A 23350-nucleotide genomic window follows, 5' to 3' on the forward strand; every position below is an offset into this window, starting at 1 on the left:
CATTTGCATATGTGGGGCTTCTGCTAAACTGCGCATACTTCTCTGTTATGACCCTTATAAAACGAGGTGACTGTAAAGGGAATCATTTCCAGCTTCAAACAGCTAGAGAAACATTTACTGTACAGTATCGTCTTTCTGATTCATCTCGTTCTGTTAGAAATGCAAGTAAAAAGCTTAATATTAAATTCCTGAAGCTCAGCGAACACTGAAGTTTATTAGACGGGATTTTGGTGAGTTTTTAATATATATATCAAATTGTTATTTATTATCCATCTGTCAAGTAAGGATAATTTGATTTTCATTTAGAGTTAAATGAAAGGAACGGCTAAATATCAGTAGCGCATCTTACCTGCCTTTGCCAAAACCTCGATCCTTAGTCCGTTAAGATGAAACGATCTTGTTCCAGCATTGTACCGAATTTCTGATGCGTTATAAAAGTTAGATATTAAGCTTTTCCGCTTTTTCTATGTAAACAGATATATTGCATTATATAAATGTATTTGACCAGAACTTAGCGAATATTATCCTCCTGGCTATGGTAACGTACTTATTGAAGGTATAGCGAAATCGTTTTGGGAATGATTCCCCCCCCCCCCCCATGATATCTGATGCCATTCAACGTGTCTCCCGGCACAAGTGGCCTTCAAGCGACTCTTATCTCTGGGTTGAGAAGAAGCTCCGCTTGGGTGAATCTCTCTGCAAGAATGGATTTGCGTAGGAAAGACACCTCGCATCTTTCCACTGCTCTGTCGCTGGTAATATGTATTATTGCCACCGTGTGTGAGTATTTATATTAAAGCCACGATTTTTAAAATGTTTCTAAAAATTTCTAACGGCATATATCTCTCACTGTATGCCGGCTCGTTTTTGATCATTAAAATTTGGCGTTTGACTACGTTGTTGTGTAACAATTTCTACAGGTTGTCATGCAAACATTGACTGGGAAATACAGCGCTACGACGGATGGTACAATAATCTAGCGCATCACAACCGAGGCGCGGCAGGTACATGGTGTTTAATTACAGCCCAGCATCAGCCTGTCACATTTCTGTCGCTTGTGTTAAATATTTAGACTGATTAATTGTACATGGCACTTCTTCACTAATACAACAACCTTCTTCAACAGGATATCGATTGCAATAAGTAATTACGGTAATGGTGATTGAATAAGTTAAATGTATAAAATGATATTTTAGACAGATTGTGAATAGTTTCACTGTCATCTCGGCTCCGTAGGTACTGCTTTGATGCGCCTCCTGCCGGCCCGCTACTCTGACGGAGTTACCCAACCACTTCAAGAACCGAATGTGCCCAACCCACGCAAAATCAGCAATCTCATCATGAAGGGCTCCTCGGGGCTGCCCTCTAGCAGGAACCGTACGGTCCTCTCTGTTGTCTTTGGTAAGTCACAACACTTAACGTTGGCAGACAATTTTCTGTGATATTGTACTGGTCGGGGGTCTCTTTCAAGTCGGTTCAAGGTCTGCTTGCTACTTTACTCAGTGAACAACTAAAAAGATTCACTAGTTTAGAAACTCGTGAATAGCCACCCTATAACTGAGAAACCGGGCAATAATTGTAGCACAGCACGATTTTATTTATTTTATACATATGTTACAATCTTTAATATTGTCAACTTCAGATGTATGATGCATCAGGGCATACACTGAGAAATTACGTCATCGTTGGTCACAGCGCAAATGAGAAAGTAATAAGTAGAATAAAAGACATCGTTTTAAGACATGGACACTGAGACAGACAAGAAACACAGCCGACCACGTAATTGGTGGGGAAAGATTGTGCAATAAATAAATAGGCGTGGTTTCGGAGTTGAGTCTGAAGTCGTAGCCAGTGCTGATTCAGATGTTTTCAGGCACCTGCGTCACCACCTCATCTACAACGATACACTTTTAAAAAAATTCCATCGTTTTAAATCAGGCTCATATTGCAGCAGGTGGCCGCGTCTTGTATTCGCTCCTTCAGAAAGGCGAACAGCAATCATGGCTCCTGTTTGCCAAACCCACTCCCCACAATATTGTGCCCCCACTGCAATTTCTGTTGCCCATTTTGCAAAATTACTACCGTGCCAGGCCCGGGCACTGCTATGATTGTGGCAGTTTTGAAGCACTATGGGATAGATGCCTGCCTGCATAAGGTGTCTAAGACGTCCCTGCACAGAGCCTGACCTGGAGTAAAACACCCCTTCATTGGTGCCAGGGGTGATCTTCTCTGGCATCCTGCATGCCACATCAGACCGGGCAAAGAAACTGGTTGTGCCTGGTACGTGAGGCTGTGCTGTAGTTTCTCAGACCTGTATGTCTTGCAGCACATGTTGCGTTTCTTTGTTGTCATGGAAACGGCCTTGGATCTCCTTTGTTGCCAGTAGCTCTGATGTCCTGAGACAGTCAAAGTGGCCCCAGCTGTCCTTATGGCCAGGGCCACCAGACCTGAGGCCACTTGTGCTTTCACCCTGATGGCAAGGGCTCCCAGTTGGCTCTTGTTGGTGACACACTTCAGTACCATGACATCCTCCATGTTTTTGTGGACATAATGGTCTCTTTATATTCTGTAAGGTCCACTTGATCTTCATAAATAGATGCCTCTCTGAATTCATTCCATTCCAAGTATTTCAATACTTGAAACCTAATCAACTTCAAGTATGATTATTAGTATGGAATCAGACATGCATTAATCGATGATCTATAACCGTTTATCCATCGCTTATGGTTTAGGTTACCATGCTGTGTATGAGATCTTGGACTCCAGAAGGCCAGGCTGCCCTCCAGAATATATGCACATCGCAGTCCCAATAGGAGACCCTGTATTTGATCCCAACAGTACTGGGAAGGTTCTGCTTCCATTCCAGCGTGCCCAGTGGGACCATGAATCTAGTCAGAGTCCCAACAATCCCCGGACACAGGTAATAAGGGTTTAACCGACTATCTTTTTATGCATTTTACTTTTTTGTTCATATTTGGTTTTTTTTATTATTACATTCTACTCAGACACTGCTTGACCAGTAAAGGGTCACAATGAGCTTGCCGCTTATCCCAGCAAGTGGAGAGCACAAGATACTGGTACACTGGGTGTGATTGGGGCCCAGATTATATATTCTGAATATAAGATGTAACTCGATTGTTATTGAAGATGTGAAAAAAGCAGAAAGGTGAAAAACTTGGATCCTGCCGGAACAAAATGACCGTTGCGGATTTTTGAGGAGTCACTCTGACCACATGTCCCACCCCACAGCTGAACCATGTGACTGCTTGGATCGATGGAAGCTCCATCTATGGGGCCTCCAGCTCCTGGTGTGATGCTCTGAGGAGCTTCAAAGGGGGTCGTTTGGCCTCAGGACCCCAGGAGGACATGCCCAAGAAGAGTGCAGGAAAGTACTTCATGTGGACATCTGTGGACCCGTCCTCAGGTCAATATGGTCGTCAGGATCTCTATGGTAAGAGGTTCCTTCCCATCAAGACCTTAGTGCATCACGCAGCTCACCTTTGGTTGTAGGGGTGCTGGATCGTGGCTTTGGGACTTAAACCTACCATGTTTTACTTGCTTTAGTATTATTAATATCAGGATATATTAGTGCTAGAACGTTATGCACTGATGGTGAGATACTGAAGTCATGAAACGAAAGCTGTCAGACATACCCATGGTCAGTATGTTAACATTGAAGTTTCCCAATAATAGAAAGGCTGTGATTTTTTTTTACCCCATTATTTTAAAGGGTATGTCTGTCTGAATAAATTAAAATTTTCACTAACGTTACATTTGGCCCATCAAGCTCGTTTGGGGAGAACTTAGCTAATAGCTCAGAGTTATTAAAATCTTATCTAGCTCTGATTTAAAGGATCAGGGTTTTAGTTTGCGCTACACTAAAAGGAAGACTATTCCATACTCTAACTACACGCTGTGTAAAGAAGTGCTTCCTCAAATCCATTTTAAAATGTTCTCCCGCTAATTTACACTTATGGCCATGAGCTCTAGTATTTAAACTAATATTGAAATAGCCATTTGGCTGAACAGCATCCAGACCTGTTAGAATCTTATATACCTGGATCATGTCCCCCCTTAGTCTCCTTTACAGAATGCTAAACAGATTCAGCTCAGCTAACCTCTCATCATAAGACATTCCACAAAGACCAGGAATCATTCTCACAGCCCTCCGTTGCACCTTTTCCAAGGCAGCAATGTCCCTTTTAAAGTATAGTGACCAAACCTGCACACAATATTCTAGGTGGGATGTCACCAAGGAATTATATAATCATAGCATCACCTCCCTTGACTTAAACTCCACACACCTAGAGATGTAACCCAACATCCTATTGGCCTTTTTTATTGCTTCTCCACACTGGCAAGAGTGGGACATGGAAGCATCAACATACATGCTGAGATCTTTCTCGTAACCAGCTACCTTTATTTCAGTGGAACCCATAAAATATCTGTACTTTATATTTATGCTCCCTGCATGGATTACCTTACATATGTCTATGTTAAATTTCATCTGCCAAGTATCAGCCCAGTCGCTAATTAAATCCAGATCCCGTTGTAGCCTCTCTGCTGCTAGATCAGTATCTGCTACACCACCCACCTTGGTGTCGTCTGCAAATTTAACTAGTTTACTGTATGTATTGGTGTCAATATTATTAATGTAAATTATAATGCTGATAGGGATATCTGGGGACCGCCTGGCATATCTGTGCCACTGAGAATGGTTATTGTTTGTGTTTTGCAGTCATTTGTCTGTACGGGAGCTTGGCGGTTTGCTTGTGTGTACATAGTTTTAATGGCTAACTTAGTATGTGTTATCGTACAGTATGACTAGAAGTTCTCAAGACATGCATTCTCATTAATTATTATGTGTTCTCTCTGTGCGGATCTTTCGCCATCCTTCCCTGTTATTCCACCGTCTGGATGGCCGACTTGAACATAATTAGTTGGAATGTTAGAGGTTTAAATTCACCCATTAAACACACTCGCTGTTTCGAATTTCTTCATCGTAAGCAAATATCCATAGCACTAATTCATGAAACGCATTTGACAGAGAACAACGTAGAAATGCTTCAAAACAAACCTGCACACAATATTCTAGGTGGGATGTCACCAAGGAATTATATAATCATAGCATCACCTCCCTTGACTTAAACTCCACACACCTAGAGATGTAACCCAACATCCTATTGGCCTTTTTTATTGCTTCTCCACACTGGCAAGAGTGGGACATGGAAGCATCAACATACATGCTGAGATCTTTCTCGTAACCAGCTACCTTTATTTCAGTGGAACCCATAAAATATCTGTACTTTATATTTATGCTCCCTGCATGGATTACCTTACATATGTCTATGTTAAATTTCATCTGCCAAGTATCAGCCCAGTCGCTAATTAAATCCAGATCCCGTTGTAGCCTCTCTGCTGCTAGATCAGTATCTGCTACACCACCCACCTTGGTGTCGTCTGCAAATTTAACTAGTTTACTGTATGTATTGGTGTCAATATTATTAATGTAAATTATAATGCTGATAGGGATATCTGGGGACCGCCTGGCATATCTGTGCCACTGAGAATGGTTATTGTTTGTGTTTTGCAGTCATTTGTCTGTACGGGAGCTTGGCGGTTTGCTTGTGTGTACATAGTTTTAATGGCTAACTTAGTATGTGTTATCGTACAGTATGACTAGAAGTTCTCAAGACATGCATTCTCATTAATTATTATGTGTTCTCTCTGTGCGGATCTTTCGCCATCCTTCCCTGTTATTCCACCGTCTGGATGGCCGACTTGAACATAATTAGTTGGAATGTTAGAGGTTTAAATTCACCCATTAAACACACTCGCTGTTTCGAATTTCTTCATCGTAAGCAAATATCCATAGCACTAATTCATGAAACGCATTTGACAGAGAACAACGTAGAAATGCTTCAAAACAAGCGTTACAAACTTTATTCCTCTAAAACAAGAGGCGTGCTAATTCTTGCACAGAGGAAACTGCCATACACAGTAGTAGAGAGTGGAAAGGGTAATAACGGTAGATTTGTTTATGTTTTGCTTGTAATTAATTATGTCGATATTTTAATAGCTAACATTTATGCATCCAATACATTTCATGATAGTTTTCTACCCTCCGTCAGTGATTCCTTGTTAAAATACTCTGTCTCCCATGTCGTTATAGCAGGTGATTTTAATGCAACATTATGTCCTGAATGGGATAGATCCAGTGGCTCTTCTGAGTCGATGCCACCCTCTTCTGTGTCGCTTGGCTCATTCCTGACAGATCTTAATTTAGTGGATACCTGGCGTCTCCACACTGACAAAGTTAATACTTACTCATTCCACTCTGGCACCAAGGCCCCTTCTCTGGAATAGACTATATAATCATTAGTCTGTCTACTACAAATAGTATTACTCATATTGATATGCTCCTCATCCTAATTTCTGATCACACCTTGTAAGTATGTATTCTTAAGCCAGATATTAATCACCCTAAGTGCACAAGTGGAGATTTAAAGACTTTTTCCTTGGTAATGAGAGTTTTTTTTTATCTCATATGAAGCAACATATTGAACACCTTATTACTCACAACAAAGAAAGCTGCAATAATGCTCAGATATTGTGAATGAAATTCAGAGGAAGACTAAGACAATAGCGCTAGAGCAACTAGCAAATCCCTCAGCAGCAAACGCACAGCTGCTCACTGCATTGAAAGGGGAATATCGTACTTTATCCCTAGCAAAGGCAGAATTTATATTACATAGAACAAAGCAAAGATACACCGAGGATGGCTACCACCCGAGTAGATTACTAGCCCTCAGCCTTAAGCAGTGTGAGTCCAAAGCAACAATGAACGCAATTCGGACAACAGCCTGCAGTCATAAACGACGCATTTAAAATGTTCTGTCGCAATCTATACACATCAGAATGTCAGTTAAATATCTCATTCCTGTGCGGCGTTTCTCTTCCAAAATTAAATGCTGAACAGGTGAAACATTTTGAAAAAATTCATATGAATTGAAGAACTTCAGTTAGCAGTGAAATCCCTTAATAGAGGGAAATCACCTGGGTTGGACGGCCTACCCCCATGAATTTTATTTGGTATTCTGGGAGCGACTAGGACCACTAATGTTAGTTATAAATTTTGCAATTACGCAAGGGCTATTCCACAGAGATCAGAGAAATGCATTAATTACTCTCATCCATTAGAAAGGCAGAGATCTACTAGAATGCTCTAGCTACCAGCCAATCTCTCTTATCTGTGCAGATATAAAAATCTATTCCAAGGTGTTGGCTACACGTATTGAAACCGTAGCAGGCAAACTCATACATTTTGATCAAAGAGGGTGTCTTAAAGGGGGGGGGGTCGCATCTGATAATCTCAGATTATTGACATTTCTAATACCCTCATAGACGACTGGGCTGTTTTTTCTCTCGATGCAGGAAAGGCCTGTGCCAGAGATTCGGCTTCGGACTGAAATTTATCTCTATGATAAAGGCTTTGCATGGCGTTGCCACAGCATGTGTCCTCACTGATACTTCGCAATCACCAGCCTTTAATTTACATAGAGGTACAAGGGAAGGCTGCCCATGTTCACCTCTGCTAATTGCTTTGTCTTTAGAACCTCTGGCACAAGCCATCAGAGAAAGCGATGTGGAATCCTAACCATAACCCTACCCTATTACTACAGACCACTCTAGGCACCACCCGTCGTTGTATGCAGACGACTGTCTTCTTTCTAACAATCGGGACTCTGCCACACCTCTTAACCTTATTTCATAATATGGCAGGATATAAAATAAACAGCTCTTCTCCCTCTGAATTTAGCTGCTAAAAAGCCCATCTACCAGCTGCTATCCCTGTCTGTACATCTTTTACATACCTTGGCATAGAAATTTACCCTAATCCTCATAGGATAATCAGTGAAAACTTCTATAGGGTAAAAAAGAAAATAGCGCATGACTTAAAGAGTTGGGGCCGTCTTCAAGTCGGTATGCAAGGCAGAATCTCAACTATTAAATGAACATTTTGCCCTGTATACTTTTTTGTTGTCTATTATTCTCCTTGCCCCCCTCCAAAATACGTATCTGAAATGCATTCTCTCATTTCACACTTTATTTCGGGAGGAAAGCATCCCAGAATTAAACTCGCAACTTTACAAGGAAGCAAAGGTCACTGGAAGCCTTATGGTCCCAAATTTAACCTTCTGCTACTATGACTTCCAAATCAGACCACTGCAGGTATGGAGACACCAGGGCTTAGTACCACATCAGCCTCAGTTGTTCATATATTGGTCATAGACGACGCTGTATTCGTACTAAATGGTGGTAAGTTACCTGTGTTCTCTACTGTGAACATCCATCACTCTGAACCATTAAATGGCAGAACTCTAAATACGGGCAGGTGCTCAGGCAGCCTGCCCCCCCCCCTCCCCACATGCCTCCTGGATGGATGGATGGATGGATGGATGGATGAATGGATGGATGATGTAAAAAATTATGACAACATCCAGACACCCCTAGTCATTTTCAAAGCACTTCAACCTTTTAAACAATTTGTCCAAGCTAGGTACCTTAACCAGACTAAAAATTGCGATAGCAAAGGGCAACAGAGTTGGCCGTTTCATTGTCGTAATGGATTTAGGGACGTGATCCAGGTACACTGGTACCTGTTCGTGAGAAAGGGCCTCTGTTTGTCAGCCTCTCAGCTGTATCCTTTTGCTTTTTTCACCGCCACAAATCCCAGCCTTTCTTGAATGATAGGTGGTATGATTCACTTCTATTATGGCTGTTTACCGCTCACTAATCTGGAGTTATGGCGGTAAATGACGGGTGTGGCATATTTATAAAGCGTTTCCTGAAACACAGAACTGATAAATTGAGTAGAGGAAACTGATATCGTATTTACATTTAAAAAAAAAGCATAGGGTCTTATTTTATGGAGTGACTTGATAATTGGGGCAACTGAGAATTGTAAATTAACGTTGTTGTGTATAGTTTTAATCTGAATTATTATAATTGCTTTATCAGACAGCTCGGGAGTATCCGCAGTGCTTTGATTTAAAGGGCGGGATACTAAAAATAGCACTGTCAGTACCGTGCGTGATTACTTTAATGCCATGTTTTTGTAGTGTGCGGCGTAGACACACGAGTGCAGCCTCCATTTCAGTTTATGTCACTGTTTTCTAGAATTTGGCAACGCTTGGGGGAACGAAAACGTGTTCACCGCAGCAGAGGGGATCATCTGGTTTAGGTACCACAATTACCTCGCCTCTAAGCTGCAAGATGAGCACCCGTCATGGTCGGACGAGGAACTGTTTCAGTATGCCAGGAAGAGGGTGGTGGCCACGCTCCAGGTACAGATATGGGTCTGTTTGACACAAACAGGGCTGTAACCTGTTAATGAGCGTGAGGTATAATTACCTCATTATCTGGACATCGCCGGCTTCCGTAAAACTTTATCAGATTAACCAAACTCTGCACTTTAACTGACGGCAAATTTTTTTTTTAGGTATATATTGACTTAAGCTAAATTAGTCCATGCGTAAATTGATTTGTATAGTATTGCTATACAATGCTGTTGGCAACGAAAACACAATATTATGATGTCACATGTTAAACTGATTTTTTTTTTAAATATACTTTCTGCCAGAGCATTTTGTTTTACCAATGGCTGCCGGCATTGCTGGGACGTGAGACAGTGCCAATATACTCTGGTGAGGTTTCACTTTATCATGTTGAAGTGTAGGTGTCAACGTAGACAACACCAACCACACAACAAATTCTGTGTTTAAATATATGTTTTTAGCTTGAATGGGTTAATTATTACTGAACTGACCAGGCATCCACAGCCGTAATGGCCAGATAAAACAATTATAATCATCACCAGTGGAATATTGTATTTAATCAGATTTCTTGTCTCTCCTCTAAATCTCTCTCCCTCAATAGGCTACCAAAAATTTGTTGATCCTGGAATTTCTCCGGAGTTTCAGGCAGCTGCCATCCGCTTTCAGTTTACTATGGTGCCACCCGGCGTATACATGAGGTACTACACGACGTTTTCAATTGCCTTTCCCCATCTATCCTGGAACTTGGTACTTTTTCCATTTTTTTGAGAGCAATTCAATTGACTTAGTGCGGTGTAATGTCAAGACTTCCTGCATTTGCCAGATGCATTTGCTGACAACTTAATCAGTCTTTCTTTGCTTCGAGTTAAAATAACCGTCAGGGACAGATTTGAGTCAAAATATCAAAGACCAAATGCTCATAAAAAGTGAAGTATAATGTTATGCGGAAGCCCTACATTCGCTTTAAATTAAAATAATTTGCAGAATTGCTTTGCATTTCTGCATTTTGATTTCATAGCTGCCAATTTTCCTGCAGTTGCACTTTCTCCTGCCTTTTGTTTTTTCATATATATATATATATATGACACCCAGGTAATTTGTTTAATTTTTCATTTTAGAAACTTAGTACAGTTGTGACACATGCGGTATCTTTCTGCCCAAACCTTTGTGCAGGTCAGCGTCGGCTTGTAGGCTTGGGGTATCTGTGCTTTTTCCCCTTTTCATGCCGCTGGCCACATCTTTACTGGCACAGTTGGTCAAGGAACTTGCTACTTGGGATTCAGTTTCCGGTAACTTCCTTATATATTGTCAGTGAAGAGAGATGCAGTTTCAGGATTTATGCTTTTCTGAATCTCGGATGTCATGCATGTGTGAGTGAATGGCGTGTGAGTGTGCCCTGCCACGGGCTGGCGCCCCATCGGGGGCTGCGCCCTGCCTTGTGCCCGTAGCCTCCGGGATAGGCTCCAGACCCTCCCCTAATCCTGAATAGGATAAGCGATTACAGAAGATGGATGGATGGATAAATCTCAAATTTCCATTATAACAAGATGGCCTGGGTTATTTCACACAAGTTATCCTTGAGGGAAACTTAGGTACTGCAGTAAAATAGTCCACAGTCCTGGTGGAACGTCGTAGCCCATTTCCTGGTAGCCCAGTCATAGTTTTGTGATTCTTAACAGCCCATTGGCAGTGGCCCAGTAAATGCAGTGATGACTGATGTGTATTTGTGCTGTAATTGTGTTTCTTTATGCTGTTCATAGTCCACCATGCATACTGCCGTGAGCAAATATGAAATATATTAGTGATACTGCACCTAAGCAACACTCATTCTCATTCAGTGCCATCCAGATAATCCATCCAGATAATCCATCCAGATTGTTATAAAATTTCCACATTTTAGATCGTCTGAAGCACAAGGTAAACCCCATATTTTGTGATATTGTAGGTGTTTTTAATTTTAAATTCACTTGGTCACTTAATGCTTTTAGCGAAACCTTATAAAAGCTATATTTATGTCTGGGGTTCAACATGGACCTGCTCTCGGTCCTGTGTTACTTCTCTCGTTTTCTTCCTGGGATAGTTCACTTCCATCCAAGTATGATGTGTCTTTGGCTTTTCTTTTCTTCTGCAGTTAGATGTCTATGTTGCATGCCTGTGAAGTTTACAATAGATTTTAAGGTTCTCTTGTAACACTAATTCGCTTAGTCTATGCAACCATGTGATATATAACATTAAGATTATATAGCTACGCTTTTTAAAAGGTTTCAGCTGACCGCCATCTTAAAACTCAAGCAAAGTGTATCAGTGTAAATCGCAAATAGGGTATAGAGACCAGCTGTTCTTGTGCACCTACATTGTACATGTAGATATGATCTGTAGCAGCGCCACTCAACCTATTAGGTGACATAGGTGCAGAGGTGGGTAGAGTAGCCAAAAATTGTACTCAAGTAAGAGTATAGTTACTTTAGAATAATGTGACTCAAGTAAAAGTACTCATCCAAATAATTACTTGAGTAAGAGTAAGAAAGTACTTAGTGAAAAAACTACTCAAGTATTGAGTAACTTATTGAGTAACTTTTGATTTATTGTTTCAGAGCATGAATGTAGTCAAATAGACAAAAACAAAATAGCAATGCAAATTCTTTAACTAAAACAATGATAAATAACGTTTTCACAAAATGACAAAATATTAACAAACATAAATTAAGGCAAATTCAACCACAGGACATGCTAATAACATCGTAGCAATAACAATAGGCTCAGCAGGCAGAGATTATACGGAGGAACAGGCTGTGTGTGTGTGTGTGTGTGTGTGTGTGTGTGTGTGTGTGTGTGTGTGTGTGTGTGTCTGTCTGTCTGTCTGTCTGTCTGTGAGGCTGCAGTGTGATAAATTACTCAAAAGCAATGTACATTTGACAGTTATTTATGATGTTATTACGTTATAAAATCCACAGCCAAAACATATACTACAACATACTACAACATACCGCAACGTGCTTCCTCAAGTTCGAAGTCGAGTTCTTGTAGGTTGAAATGTCGACACGCTTAGGCAGACGCGTAAGACAGTGCATGACATAGCTGTTCTGTTTTATAGTCTGTAATGAAAACATTGATCGAATGTGTGGCCAGGGGTGTTCTGCTTCTTCTGGTTCAAAATCACACGCCGTTGTTTGCGCCATTGTTTTCTCCTTTCAGTCACTGCTCTGTGCGACGCCGCGTAAATTTTGTGTGGTCATGTGACTGTATGGTTCCATTTGATTGGTGAAACTGAGTGACGCGTTGTTATTAGCTACATTTGATTGGCGAAAAACCCTTGAACCCTTGGACTAGTTTGACAAAAAATCACCTGTGTAGCGAATAACAGATTATTAAAATGAAAGTAGCGAGCAACATATGTCTTAGAATAACGGAGTAAAAGTACCGTTTCTTCTTGAAATTTCTTACTCAAGTAAGAGTAAAAGTATCATGCATTAAAACTACTCTTACAAGTACAATTTTTCCAAAAAGTTACTTAAGTAAATGTAACGGAGTAAATGTAACGCGTTACTACCCACCTCTGCATAGGTGCCACCATCTTATGAGGGGGTACCAATTTAGGAACCGCCCGCACTGCCCACCATCCGCCTCCTGACAAGCTGCATTGCTGGAACCCCCTGGTGTGAGGAGCTAATAGTAGTGTCCACAGTCCCAGACAAAGTGAAATTGGGCAGTGAAGTTTATTTAGTGTGCCACATTTGATCAGTAATGATCTGTGTAGCCCTAAATATTGGTACTTAACATATGTACTAATAGTAATGTATTTAAAATAGATTTAAAATCTGGTATAAATCTGGTTTATGGAATACTTTGTTTGACCAACAATTCTTCCAGCTAATGAAAGGGTATAGAACAGTTTTTTTTTATTTATATCTGTAGGGCCGAGAAGTTTTCAGAAAAAATCAATTTCTCGTGGTATATAATATTTCGTTCTTTTGACATCTTCTCACCTTGTTTTATTTGCTACAGAAATAGAACCTGCCATTACAGGAACATTATCAACTTGGACGGCAGCTCATCTCCAGGGCTGCGCGTGTGTAACAGTTTTTGGAACAGACAGGTGAGCTCCCGCCGCAGGGTCGTACGACCCCAGGCCGGGTCGGGCGTCTGCTGCCTCCCTCTCACCTTAAGGTATCATCCGTATGGCAAATAAAAAGTGCCATGTGACGCATAGAGCTATTCAGGTTTGGGCGAGAAACCCAAGACAGCACTGCGGGTTCTGACAAACAGAGCGTGGCTTTTGTGGTAGAATCCCAACCTGAGGAATGGCCAAGATGTGGATGAGCTGATGCTGGGGATGGCGTCACAGATTGCGGAGAAAGAGGACCATGTCGTGGTGGAGGATCTGAGAGGTGGGACCCCCTCGCTTTTATCGCTGTTCTTTGTTTTCAGGACCTTTATATTTTATATTCATCGTTTATGTTGATGCCCCGATGTTGATTGTAGGTAACTAATGACAAAACTTGAGTGTGACTCCTGCCTTTCTTTTATCTTATATCCTCCCAGATTACATGTATGGATTACTAAGGTTCTCCCGCTCTGACTTGGTGGCCATGACAATCCAGAGGGGCAGAGACAATGGCCTGCCCAGCTACACCCAGGTCAGGGAGGCCTTCGATCTGCCACCAATTAACAGCTGGGAGGAGATCAATCCGGACCTGTACAGGGCTAATCCACAGGTGAGGGAGGAAATGGAAAAGGGATGATGTGAAGGGAAGATATAAAGGGGATATTTAAGGGGAATATATAAAGGGGAGATATAAGGGGAAGATATAAGGGGAAGATATAGGGAGAAGCTATAAGGGGAAGATATAATGGGAAGATATAATGGTAAGATATAAGGGGAAGATATAAGGGGAATATACAAAGGGAAGATATAAGGGAAAGATAAAGGGAAAGGGCAGATGTAAGGGGAAGATATAAAGGGAAGATACAAAGCGAAGATGTCCCACAGCATGAAGAGTGCCTAACCTTCTCCATCTCAAATATTCAGCTCTTCATAGACCTGTCCGAACTCTACGGTAATGATCTTTCCAACCTGGAGCTTTTTCCGGGAGGCCTCTTGGAGTCCATGGGCAGCCCAGGGCCCCTGTTTTCTGCCATCATCCTGGACCAGTTTCAACGTATCAGGGATGGAGATCGCTTCTGGTTTGAGAACAAACTGAATGGGTAGGAGGAGATCACAGAGGTTGAGTCATTTGACTCTTTACTCTGTATTCATATCTTTTCTGTCAACTTCTTCATACTGTGAGTCTCCCACTGTACTACGTCGTCTTATGACGGCCATGTGACAGTCTATTCACAGCCGAAGAGATTCTGGCCATTCGCAGCACCACTTTTCATGATGTGCTCGTTGCTGCCTCCAGTGCTGAGTCTGACGATTTCCAGCGGGACGTGTTTACCTGGAAGGAAGGTAATGAGTCACATCATTAGGCTATTTAATGTATTATTTATTTGATCAACTCTTCCATAAAGTTCATCAGCTGAAAGGGAAAGACACTGAATGTCATTCTTGTAATTAAGTAGCCTAGCGCGTTCTCGGCTCCGAGTCTGCAGAGTGTGTCTACAGAGGGTGTCCTTGTGCCATGCAGGTGATCCCTGCCCGCAGCCCAAGCAGATAACGGCTGCTGACCTCTTCCCATGCACCAATGCCACCACCCTACACTATTTCGATGGCAGCTATGCCGGCTTCGGAGTCACTGTTGCAGCCCTGTTCCTTCTCCCACCAGGTTTGCCTCTGATACCTTCTATTCCTGGAGCACGAGAGACAGGTTTAGGTCACCACTGTGTGACTTATGCTTTTAATTTCCTTAAACATTGGACTCATTGGTCTAACAAAGCATAGTGTCAAGGAGAAAAAGGCAAGATGCTGTAAGAACCAGCAAGACCTCTAATGAGCCATAAACCATTATTGCTTTTCAAAGGGTTGTTCTCTGAAGGGTAATTTCATGCCCTGTCTCTCCTCAAAAGTCAGCCTCCTGCTTGCCTATGTGGTGGCCTACTTCCGCAAGTCCAAATTCAAGAGGTTTAAGAGGAAGCTCCAAACAGAGAACGGCACACAGGAGGCGGCCGTGGGAATCTCAGGTGGGCTATCTGAGCAGAGACAAAGGCGTCGCGGAATGGCCCCGCATCACAGAGAAACCTGAGCTAGCCCGCTCCCCTGCCACACTGCACACAGTTTGATACACAGTAGATCTCTATTAACGGCGGGGAACAGCTTTATTAGGCTGAAGTCTATTCACAACACAGACATTGTTCGAGGTATGAGAACACATGGAATGTGCAATGCAAATGTCCATTAGTGTTTCAGAGTATCGTGTTGTAGGGATGGGCTGGTGCGGTAGCTCAGTGGGCAGCGCTGTGCCCTGACATGGGGGCTCATGGATGGATGCTGGTACCCGGCTTTGTGTGTGTGTTTGAGTCTGCATTTCCTACATGTATCTGCAGTGCCCTATAAGGAAGGAGTGATTATTTTACGAATATCACATTTAAATAAAATATAGTCTTAATGGAAAAATGAACGTATGCAACTATTGATCAAATCAAAAACCATTGCTGACATTTTTTATCAGCTGATAATGTTCTAAAAAGTTGTGATGTCTTACTTAAGATTTCAGTCTTGGGAACTGTGACGTCTGGTCCTTTACTGCTTAATTATTCCAAATTCCCAAATAGTAATCATAGCCACAGCTTGTTACCTCATTTCACCTGTTCCTTGGCAACTGTCTCCCTCCAGCCTGTGAATGGCAAGGCCAGAAGGGGTCCCTGCAACCGATCAGCTTGTCCATCGATGCTCAGCAGAAGCTGCGTGTGACGGACAGCAGTGGGTCCACGTTGCGTTGCCTCCAACTGGCTGGTCATAGCCATCTCGACATCCTTCTGTCAAGCGATGGCCAACAGCTTGCCTTGCTGCTAAAAATCCCCAAGGAATATGACCTGGTGAGAGGCAGCAGTGCTGTGTTTCTCTCTTTTGCTAGCATCGTATAGTTTTTCTTTTCTGTTTTTTTTTGCAGCATTCTTTTACATCTCTCATCATATATCATGTTACTGTATCTTTTGATTTACTGGCCATTCTATCCATCTGGTTTCAGGTGTTGTTTTTTGAAAATGAAAGCAAGCGTGCAGAGTTTGTGGATTACCTTCGTTTGGAGGTGAATGTCAGGGACAGGAGACTGCAGATCAGGGAGATGCGAGAACAAGATCTTCTGGAGGAAGCGGTGACCAGGGAACAAAGGGCACAGATTGTGGAATCCTTCATCAAGCATGCCTTTTCACAGGCAAGTGCTCTGGGATGCAAACCAACCAATTGTCATTGGTTACTGTCTTATGTGACAATGCATCTTCTTTTTTTATAAAGAAACATCTTCCCATTGAAATTGATGCATTCAAAAATGTTTTTTAAGAAATCGTTGGCATCTTGTCTTAACCCCAGATCTTGGAAATTGAAAAACAAGATTCTGGGGACTTGAGTGCTCTGTCCTCGCGGAGAACACGGGAGGCGCTGCAGTGTGAGCTCAGCAGGGCCGAGTTCGCCGAGGTCCTCAGGCTGAAACCTGACTCGCTCTTCGTGGAGTCCATGTTCAACCTAGCTGACCAGGACGGCAACGGCTACCTCTCTTTCCAAGAGTTCCTGGACATTATTGTCATTTTCATGAAAGGTGAGGCCAAAATAAACGTTACTGTCCTGCTTATGCTCTTCTTTGTTCTGAAGTAGTTTGGAGCTGGAGTTCTCAGACTCCAGACGGCTGCGTGGACGTTCCCAATCTTCTTATATATCGATGTCTATATCGAAGGTTGTCGTTAATTCGTTAAAGTTAATGAAATGCTGTTTTGTTATTGAAAATTGTTCTGGGCCTCTGAGTCTGAAGAAAAATCTGATGTGGACTTTTGAAGTTTGAGAGCCTCTGGATCAGAATGAATGCCTGCTTCTTTGTTTTGTTTTGTTTTGTTTTTTGTTTTGTTTTTTTGTTTTGTTTCTTTTGTTTTCTTTTGTTTTCTTTTGCTTTCTTTTGCTTTCTTTTGCTTTGCAGGTTCACCAGAAGAGAAATCAAAGATGATGTTTGCAATGCATGACGTAGAAGGAAATGGCTTCTTGTCCAAAGATGAATTTTCCAGGTTACTAAGGTGCATTAATCATTTACATTTTTTGCTAAGTGTAAAAGTTAACATTGTTTAAACTGCGATTACTAACCCTAAGAGGTATTCCTAATTAAAGCTTATCACACCAGGATGAAGGTGATTCTGATCAGTCAATCCATTATATGGTGAAGCGACGCTTCGCAGTCTGTGTAAGCATGTGGAAAGGAACAGGAAATGGATGGTCCCTCAGACTTCTGCTCCCCCACTCTGCTATTCCATGCTGCAGGTCCTTCATCGAGGTCTCCAACTGCCTATCCAAGAGTCAGGCTGAAGAAGCCATCAATGCAATGCTGCAGGCGGCCGGCTTTGATTGCAAGGAGAAGATCACCTGGGAGGACTTCCACTGTCTCCTCCATGACCATGAGAAGGAGCTCAAGTTCGCTCAGCTCAACATCAAAGGTAAGAGCAGGCAGGGCAAGAAGGAGCAGGAAGCATCGCTTGCTGTGCGTCTCTCGATTTCTGTCCCGGCTGCATTTCTTATCTATTTCCTCTTCACAGGGATGGAGATGCAGAGTACAACACATCTAAACAGAAACCAGAGAGTGTCCTTCATCACTACAGGGAAAACTAAGTGAGTTTAATCACTGAAGATCCTAAAAAAATTGACTCTGGATAAGTAATAGATATGAGATGAGCTAGCTAAATATGTTGTTTTTTGCTGCATTGCATGCTGGGAAAAGAGCTTGTGTTTAATTATATGCTCAGTTTGGTGTTTCACAGTTCACAGGCAGGAGCAGACGATGATTTGACCTGCAGGGGTGTAATGAGAGTTGGACAGGATCTACACAGGAGACAAGGAAGGAAGTAAGACCAGTAGATACCTTATGTAATTCTTCTTTTCATTTTATATGTACGTTCATGTCGATTCATTTTTGCAGCTGCGTGGATTCGAGCATGAATGTCGGTTACATCTGGCTAATCAGTAAAATGTGTGACTGTGAATGTATTAAACTACACTGTGAACGCTAATAAGAAAGACAGCAGTAACCAGGAAGCAGGAAGTTGCTAAAGTTTATCGTAGGTGGCCAATCCACACCTTCACGGTCTATTGAGGTTCTACTTTTATTGGTGTGGACATTTCAGAATTGCAAACCATGCAGTGGCTATATTCTAGACATAACCTGATGAGGTCAAGGAAACAGCAGTTGTTTGGTCGCAGTGCCCTGCAACATGGTCCCTACGTGACTGTGTCCTGACATGCTCGAAAATGAGTAAACCTGACCTCTCAGATTCTGATGGGGAAAAACCACGTGCAGCTTTGGGTTTTAGCCTCTTTTCACTCATGGCGGAGACACTTTCCAGGTTCCATCTGCACACTCTTTGCTCAGCTTCGTTCTGTGGTCAGGCAGGTGGGGACATCTTTTGCTTACTAATGCAATTCTGCACTTCATGGTACTTAGATACTGTTTTACTTTCGTATTTTATTCTGTGTGAACATATTTCTATACAGGACAGCAAAGTTAAACTGACACTAGTATTAATGAAGGTATGAAGATTTACCTGTATATCAAAAGCATTAATATTAATTATATGATAACTGGCCTTTCTGAAAATCTTGTCACACAGAATAAGGCAGTTTATACCCTCATGGTTAAGAATAATGCGTAAGTAATAGCAGGGAATTAAGGTTTAGCTGTCTAAGCATTTAAGACGTCACAGCCTAGCAGTAATTATATTACCTGGGTTTGCTGTCATGAATGACATCATGTCTGGCTGGTGCTCTGGGTGTGGGTCACTCAAACATACTTCTTAATCTCTTTAGAATTTACTCCTGCATGCTCCTGAAAAGTCGTGATTTTTAATAAATAGTTCTTCCAGCTAGAACTGTTCCTACTTGGTTATTTTGTACTGAATTTTATTGCTAATAGCGTTTATCTGCATATTTAGAATAATTGAGGAGGCAGGGAGACATGTTTGCACACAAGGTCAAATTACGGACACCAAGTAAGAGGGATCCAACAGAAACACAATTTAACAGTCAAGCCTGTGCCAAGATGTGGCGCTTCATGTAAAATCACACAAATGCCGGACGAGCGTGTAAACAGGCACAGTCCCGCAGCTCTGAGATCTCTGTGTCTCCCGCGGAGCCTCATGCTGTCCCCTGGATGTCAATATGCTCCATAACAAACTCCATCTTCCTTTAGCCCTATGAATTCCTCATCACTCCTTTGTGTATTTGCAACACCTACCTGCCCTAGGAATAACTCCCGCAGCGCGAGTGTCTACGTAAAGCCCTGGAGAGACATCCACCGCAGGACCCGTGTCCAACAGAAGGTCCAGCAGTTCAAGCGCTTTGTGGAGAACTACCGACGCCATATTGTCTGTTTCATTATCTTCTATGGAATCACGGCAGGCGTGACCTTGGAGAGATGTTACCGTAAGCACGACCTGGTTTTGTCTGTCAAGCTTGAACCCAGATTTGCCCTAAGCTTGAGTGTTGGTACAAGAAAAATCCTAGGCAGATATAAGTCTTTTATTTTTAAGATTTGCCCATGGGCAGACATAGTTAGTCTCTTCCGATACGTTCCAGACTACAGTTTGCAAGCGGATGACACCGGTATCCCAGAGTCCACCATTGTGGGCATCGTGGTCTCCCGCGGCTCCGCTGCTGCCATCTCCTTCCTGTTCCCGTACATGATGCTCACCGTTTGCCGCAACCTCATCACGATGGGTCGAGAGACCATCCTCAACCACTACATCCCGTTTGACGCGGCCATCGACTTCCATCGCTGCTTGGCCATGACAGCCATTATCTTGACAGGTTGAACGTCTACGAACATCATGACATCTTTCCTTGTTGTTGTTATAAGTTTTTTTTAAATAATAATCTGTGATTTGAGAAATGTCGACAATGCCAGTAAATGGCAAATACACACGCAGTGACGCAGTAGCTCATTTATGCGTGTTGTTTTGCTGAACACACACCTCCTAACACACACCTTTGCCTTTGGCCATTTTTCCTACAGTCATCCATAGCTTGGGTCATGTGGTCAATGTCTACATTTTCTGCGTCAGCGACCTCAGTATTCTGTCCTGCCTGTTTCCCAAAGTCTTTGCCAACGATGGGTAATATATATTCATTTTCAGTCCATTTAGTGCTGAAGTTAAGTTCCTCGAGTGTATATTTACTAAGCTGTTTTTTGTTGGCTAGATACGAGCTTCCACAGAAGTGGACTTTTTGGTTCTTCCAAACAGTTCCAGGTAGAAAAGGCCGAGAAAAAAAACAAACATGTTGGTTAAACGGTCAAACAGATAACAGGTGTTAAGGTCTAATGAAGAAATAGGATCCTGCCTTGGGTGCCAGAGTGTGTGGCTTTGTGTCTCTGTCCCAGGCATCACCGGCGTCCTGTTGCTCGTCATCCTGGCCATCATGTACGTCTTTGCTTCCCGCCATTTCCGCCACATCAGCTTCCAGGGATTCTGGTTCACGCACTACCTGTATATGCTTGTTTATATCCTGGTGAGCAGAAACATGCCTTCACACGTTGCCTTAGAAACAGACGTGCAAATGCCACACCGTGAATGAAAAACCTACACCTTGACTTTGCAGAGAAGATTCTGCGGTGTTTTTACAAATGTACACCCTGCTTGTCAGGGGAAATATTAACGCTGATATGCTCGTGCAGTAAAAAAAAGTACTGTTCTATTAAAATGTCTCAGCAGATTAATATTACGATTTTCTTTAGCTATGTGGTAAGGATGTTTGTTTTTCGTCCTTCTGCTAGATTGTGATCCACGGGAGCTATGGCTTGATCCAGGAACCGCGATTCCACATCTACCTTATCCCGCCCGCACTCCTCTTCCTGATGGACAAGCTCATCAGCTTGAACAGGAAAAAAGTGGAGATTCCCGTGCTGAGGGCCGAGCTCCTCCCTTCAGGTTCTCCCAAACCATGTCGTCTTTTTACACGCCACTGATTTGAGTCCTCAATTTCCATGATTGTTGGACTCAGGCTATGTAAACATAAAGATGGGTATTTGTTAATCATTGCATGCCTCGGCGTGGTTGGAATCAGTCATTTATCGTGATTGAACGTTCTCGTATCCTGGGCGTAACCACCTGATGTTTTTTCCCCGGCAGATGTGGTGTACCTGGAGTTTAAGCGACCTCAGAACTTCACATACCGTTCAGGGCAGTGGGTGCGGATAGCTTGCCTGGAACTGGGCACTGATGAGTACCACCCATTCACCATGACCTCCGCACCCCACGAGGAGAGCCTCAGCCTCCACATTCGTGCAGTGGGACCCTGGACCAGCCATCTGAGGGAAGCCTACAGGCCTGAGAATGTTCAACAACTGGGCTCCTATCCTAAGGCATGGGTGCACAAGATCATAACTCATTCTGAACTGGAGGCACTACTGGGTGTTTTGACCATTTAAAAAAATGTCCTCTTCACAGTTGTATCTGGATGGACCTTTTGGGGAGGGGCACCAAGATTGGAAGAGTTTTGAGGTGTCCGTCCTTGTGGGTGCAGGAATTGGAGTCACCCCATTCGCCTCCATTCTGAAGGATCTAGTGTTCAAGTCTTCGGTTAAATTCAAGTTCCAGTGCAAAAAAGTAAGTCACTATTTGTGAGACATCAGAACTCCTTCTGCGCTGAATGGCATTTCTGCTCACTTGAGATGGCGCATGTCATGACTGTCTCATTGCTGTAGGTGTATTTCATCTGGGTGACTCGGACGCAGCACCAGTTTGAGTGGGTGTCCGACATCATCAGGGAGGTGGAAGACATGGATGCCCAGGAGCTGGTCTCTGTCCACATCTACATCACCCAGCTGCCTGAGAAATTTGACCTTCGGACCACCATGCTGGTGAGAAAGTACACTGTGATGCTGGATGTGTGCTGGGCAGAACCATAATGACGGGGGACTTTATGAACAAAACCATGACCTATACTTGTCTACCTACGCAGTACGTGTGTGAGCGTCACTTCCAGAAGGTCGTAAACCGCAGCCTGTTCACCGGCCTGCGCTCCATCACTCATTTTGGCCGCCCCCCCTTCACATCCTTCTTTAGTTCCCTGCAGGAGGTGCACCCAGAGGTTAGACCAAGCATTTCACTGTACTGTACCTGCTCTCCAACTCCATTCTCATTGCATTGTAGCTGTTTACCAGCAACACGTTTGAAGCCGTTTAGCTACTTCAACACGGTTACAACTTGTTTTCACTTTTCTGGAAGGTGGGCAAGATCGGGGTGTTCAGCTGTGGTCCGCCTGGCCTGACGAAGAACGTCGAGAAGGCCTGTCGGAAGATGAATAAACGTGACCAGGCCCACTTTGTTCACCACTATGAAAACTTTTAGTGCGACAGAGAACCAGAAACTAAGCCTGGATTCAGACTGAAATGGCATCTTGCACTTATTAAACTAACCAAAATCTGAAGGATGAACATCTGCACCATGTCATCACAGTCCTTCATCTTGTACTGCTAAACAAAATATTTAGTAAAATATTAGGTTTCATAGTTCACTGCAGCCCTTGCATGAAGTTTTACAGCCCAAAACAAATGATAGATGTTCAAAAATAATTCAGGGAATTGGAAGGAATATAACCCAGCATAATGGGTTTTTGTGGTAGTGAGACAGGTTGGCTGATAAAAGTGAATGATAGTGAATGTAATGTACACTTAGACCATAGTGCAAAAGTCAGATTCCTTCGTATAGCATTTTAATGATCTTTAGTATCTCACAAAATTTCGTGTATCAGAAGATTATTTTTAATTTTTGTGATGTAACAGAATGGTGTCAATAAATTCTTTCAACAAATAAAAACATTTAATTATTTTAATCCTGGGTTTCCTGATGAAAACTGAATATTAGCTACAATAACAACATTACTG

At 42.6% G+C, this 23350-nt stretch overlaps 1 protein-coding gene across 1 annotated transcript; it reads left to right on the top strand.

Annotated features, from left to right (window-relative positions):
* The first annotated feature begins 173 nt into the window (after nucleotides 1-173).
* On the top strand, nucleotides 174-23249 carry duox (dual oxidase). Its single transcript, XM_049031374.1, has 34 exons — nucleotides 174-230; nucleotides 638-780; nucleotides 921-1004; nucleotides 1237-1401; nucleotides 2733-2920; nucleotides 3250-3451; nucleotides 9181-9347; nucleotides 9644-9707; nucleotides 9940-10036; nucleotides 13344-13434; nucleotides 13624-13726; nucleotides 13881-14053; nucleotides 14368-14543; nucleotides 14669-14787; nucleotides 14966-15103; nucleotides 15345-15458; nucleotides 16111-16313; nucleotides 16466-16651; nucleotides 16807-17032; nucleotides 17405-17498; nucleotides 17740-17912; nucleotides 18012-18084; nucleotides 18234-18317; nucleotides 19712-19890; nucleotides 20044-20274; nucleotides 20480-20579; nucleotides 20665-20714; nucleotides 20846-20973; nucleotides 21239-21392; nucleotides 21594-21826; nucleotides 21912-22070; nucleotides 22169-22324; nucleotides 22426-22554; nucleotides 22692-23249. Exons 2-34 carry the CDS (start codon nucleotides 705-707, stop codon nucleotides 22812-22814), a joined length of 4638 nt encoding a protein of 1545 aa, XP_048887331.1. The 5' UTR covers nucleotides 174-230; nucleotides 638-704; the 3' UTR covers nucleotides 22815-23249.
* Nucleotides 23250-23350: the final 101 nt, after the last annotated feature.

Source organism: Brienomyrus brachyistius, chromosome 11, assembly GCF_023856365.1.
Source record: "Brienomyrus brachyistius isolate T26 chromosome 11, BBRACH_0.4, whole genome shotgun sequence".
Classification (NCBI taxonomy): domain Eukaryota; kingdom Metazoa; phylum Chordata; class Actinopteri; order Osteoglossiformes; family Mormyridae; genus Brienomyrus; species Brienomyrus brachyistius.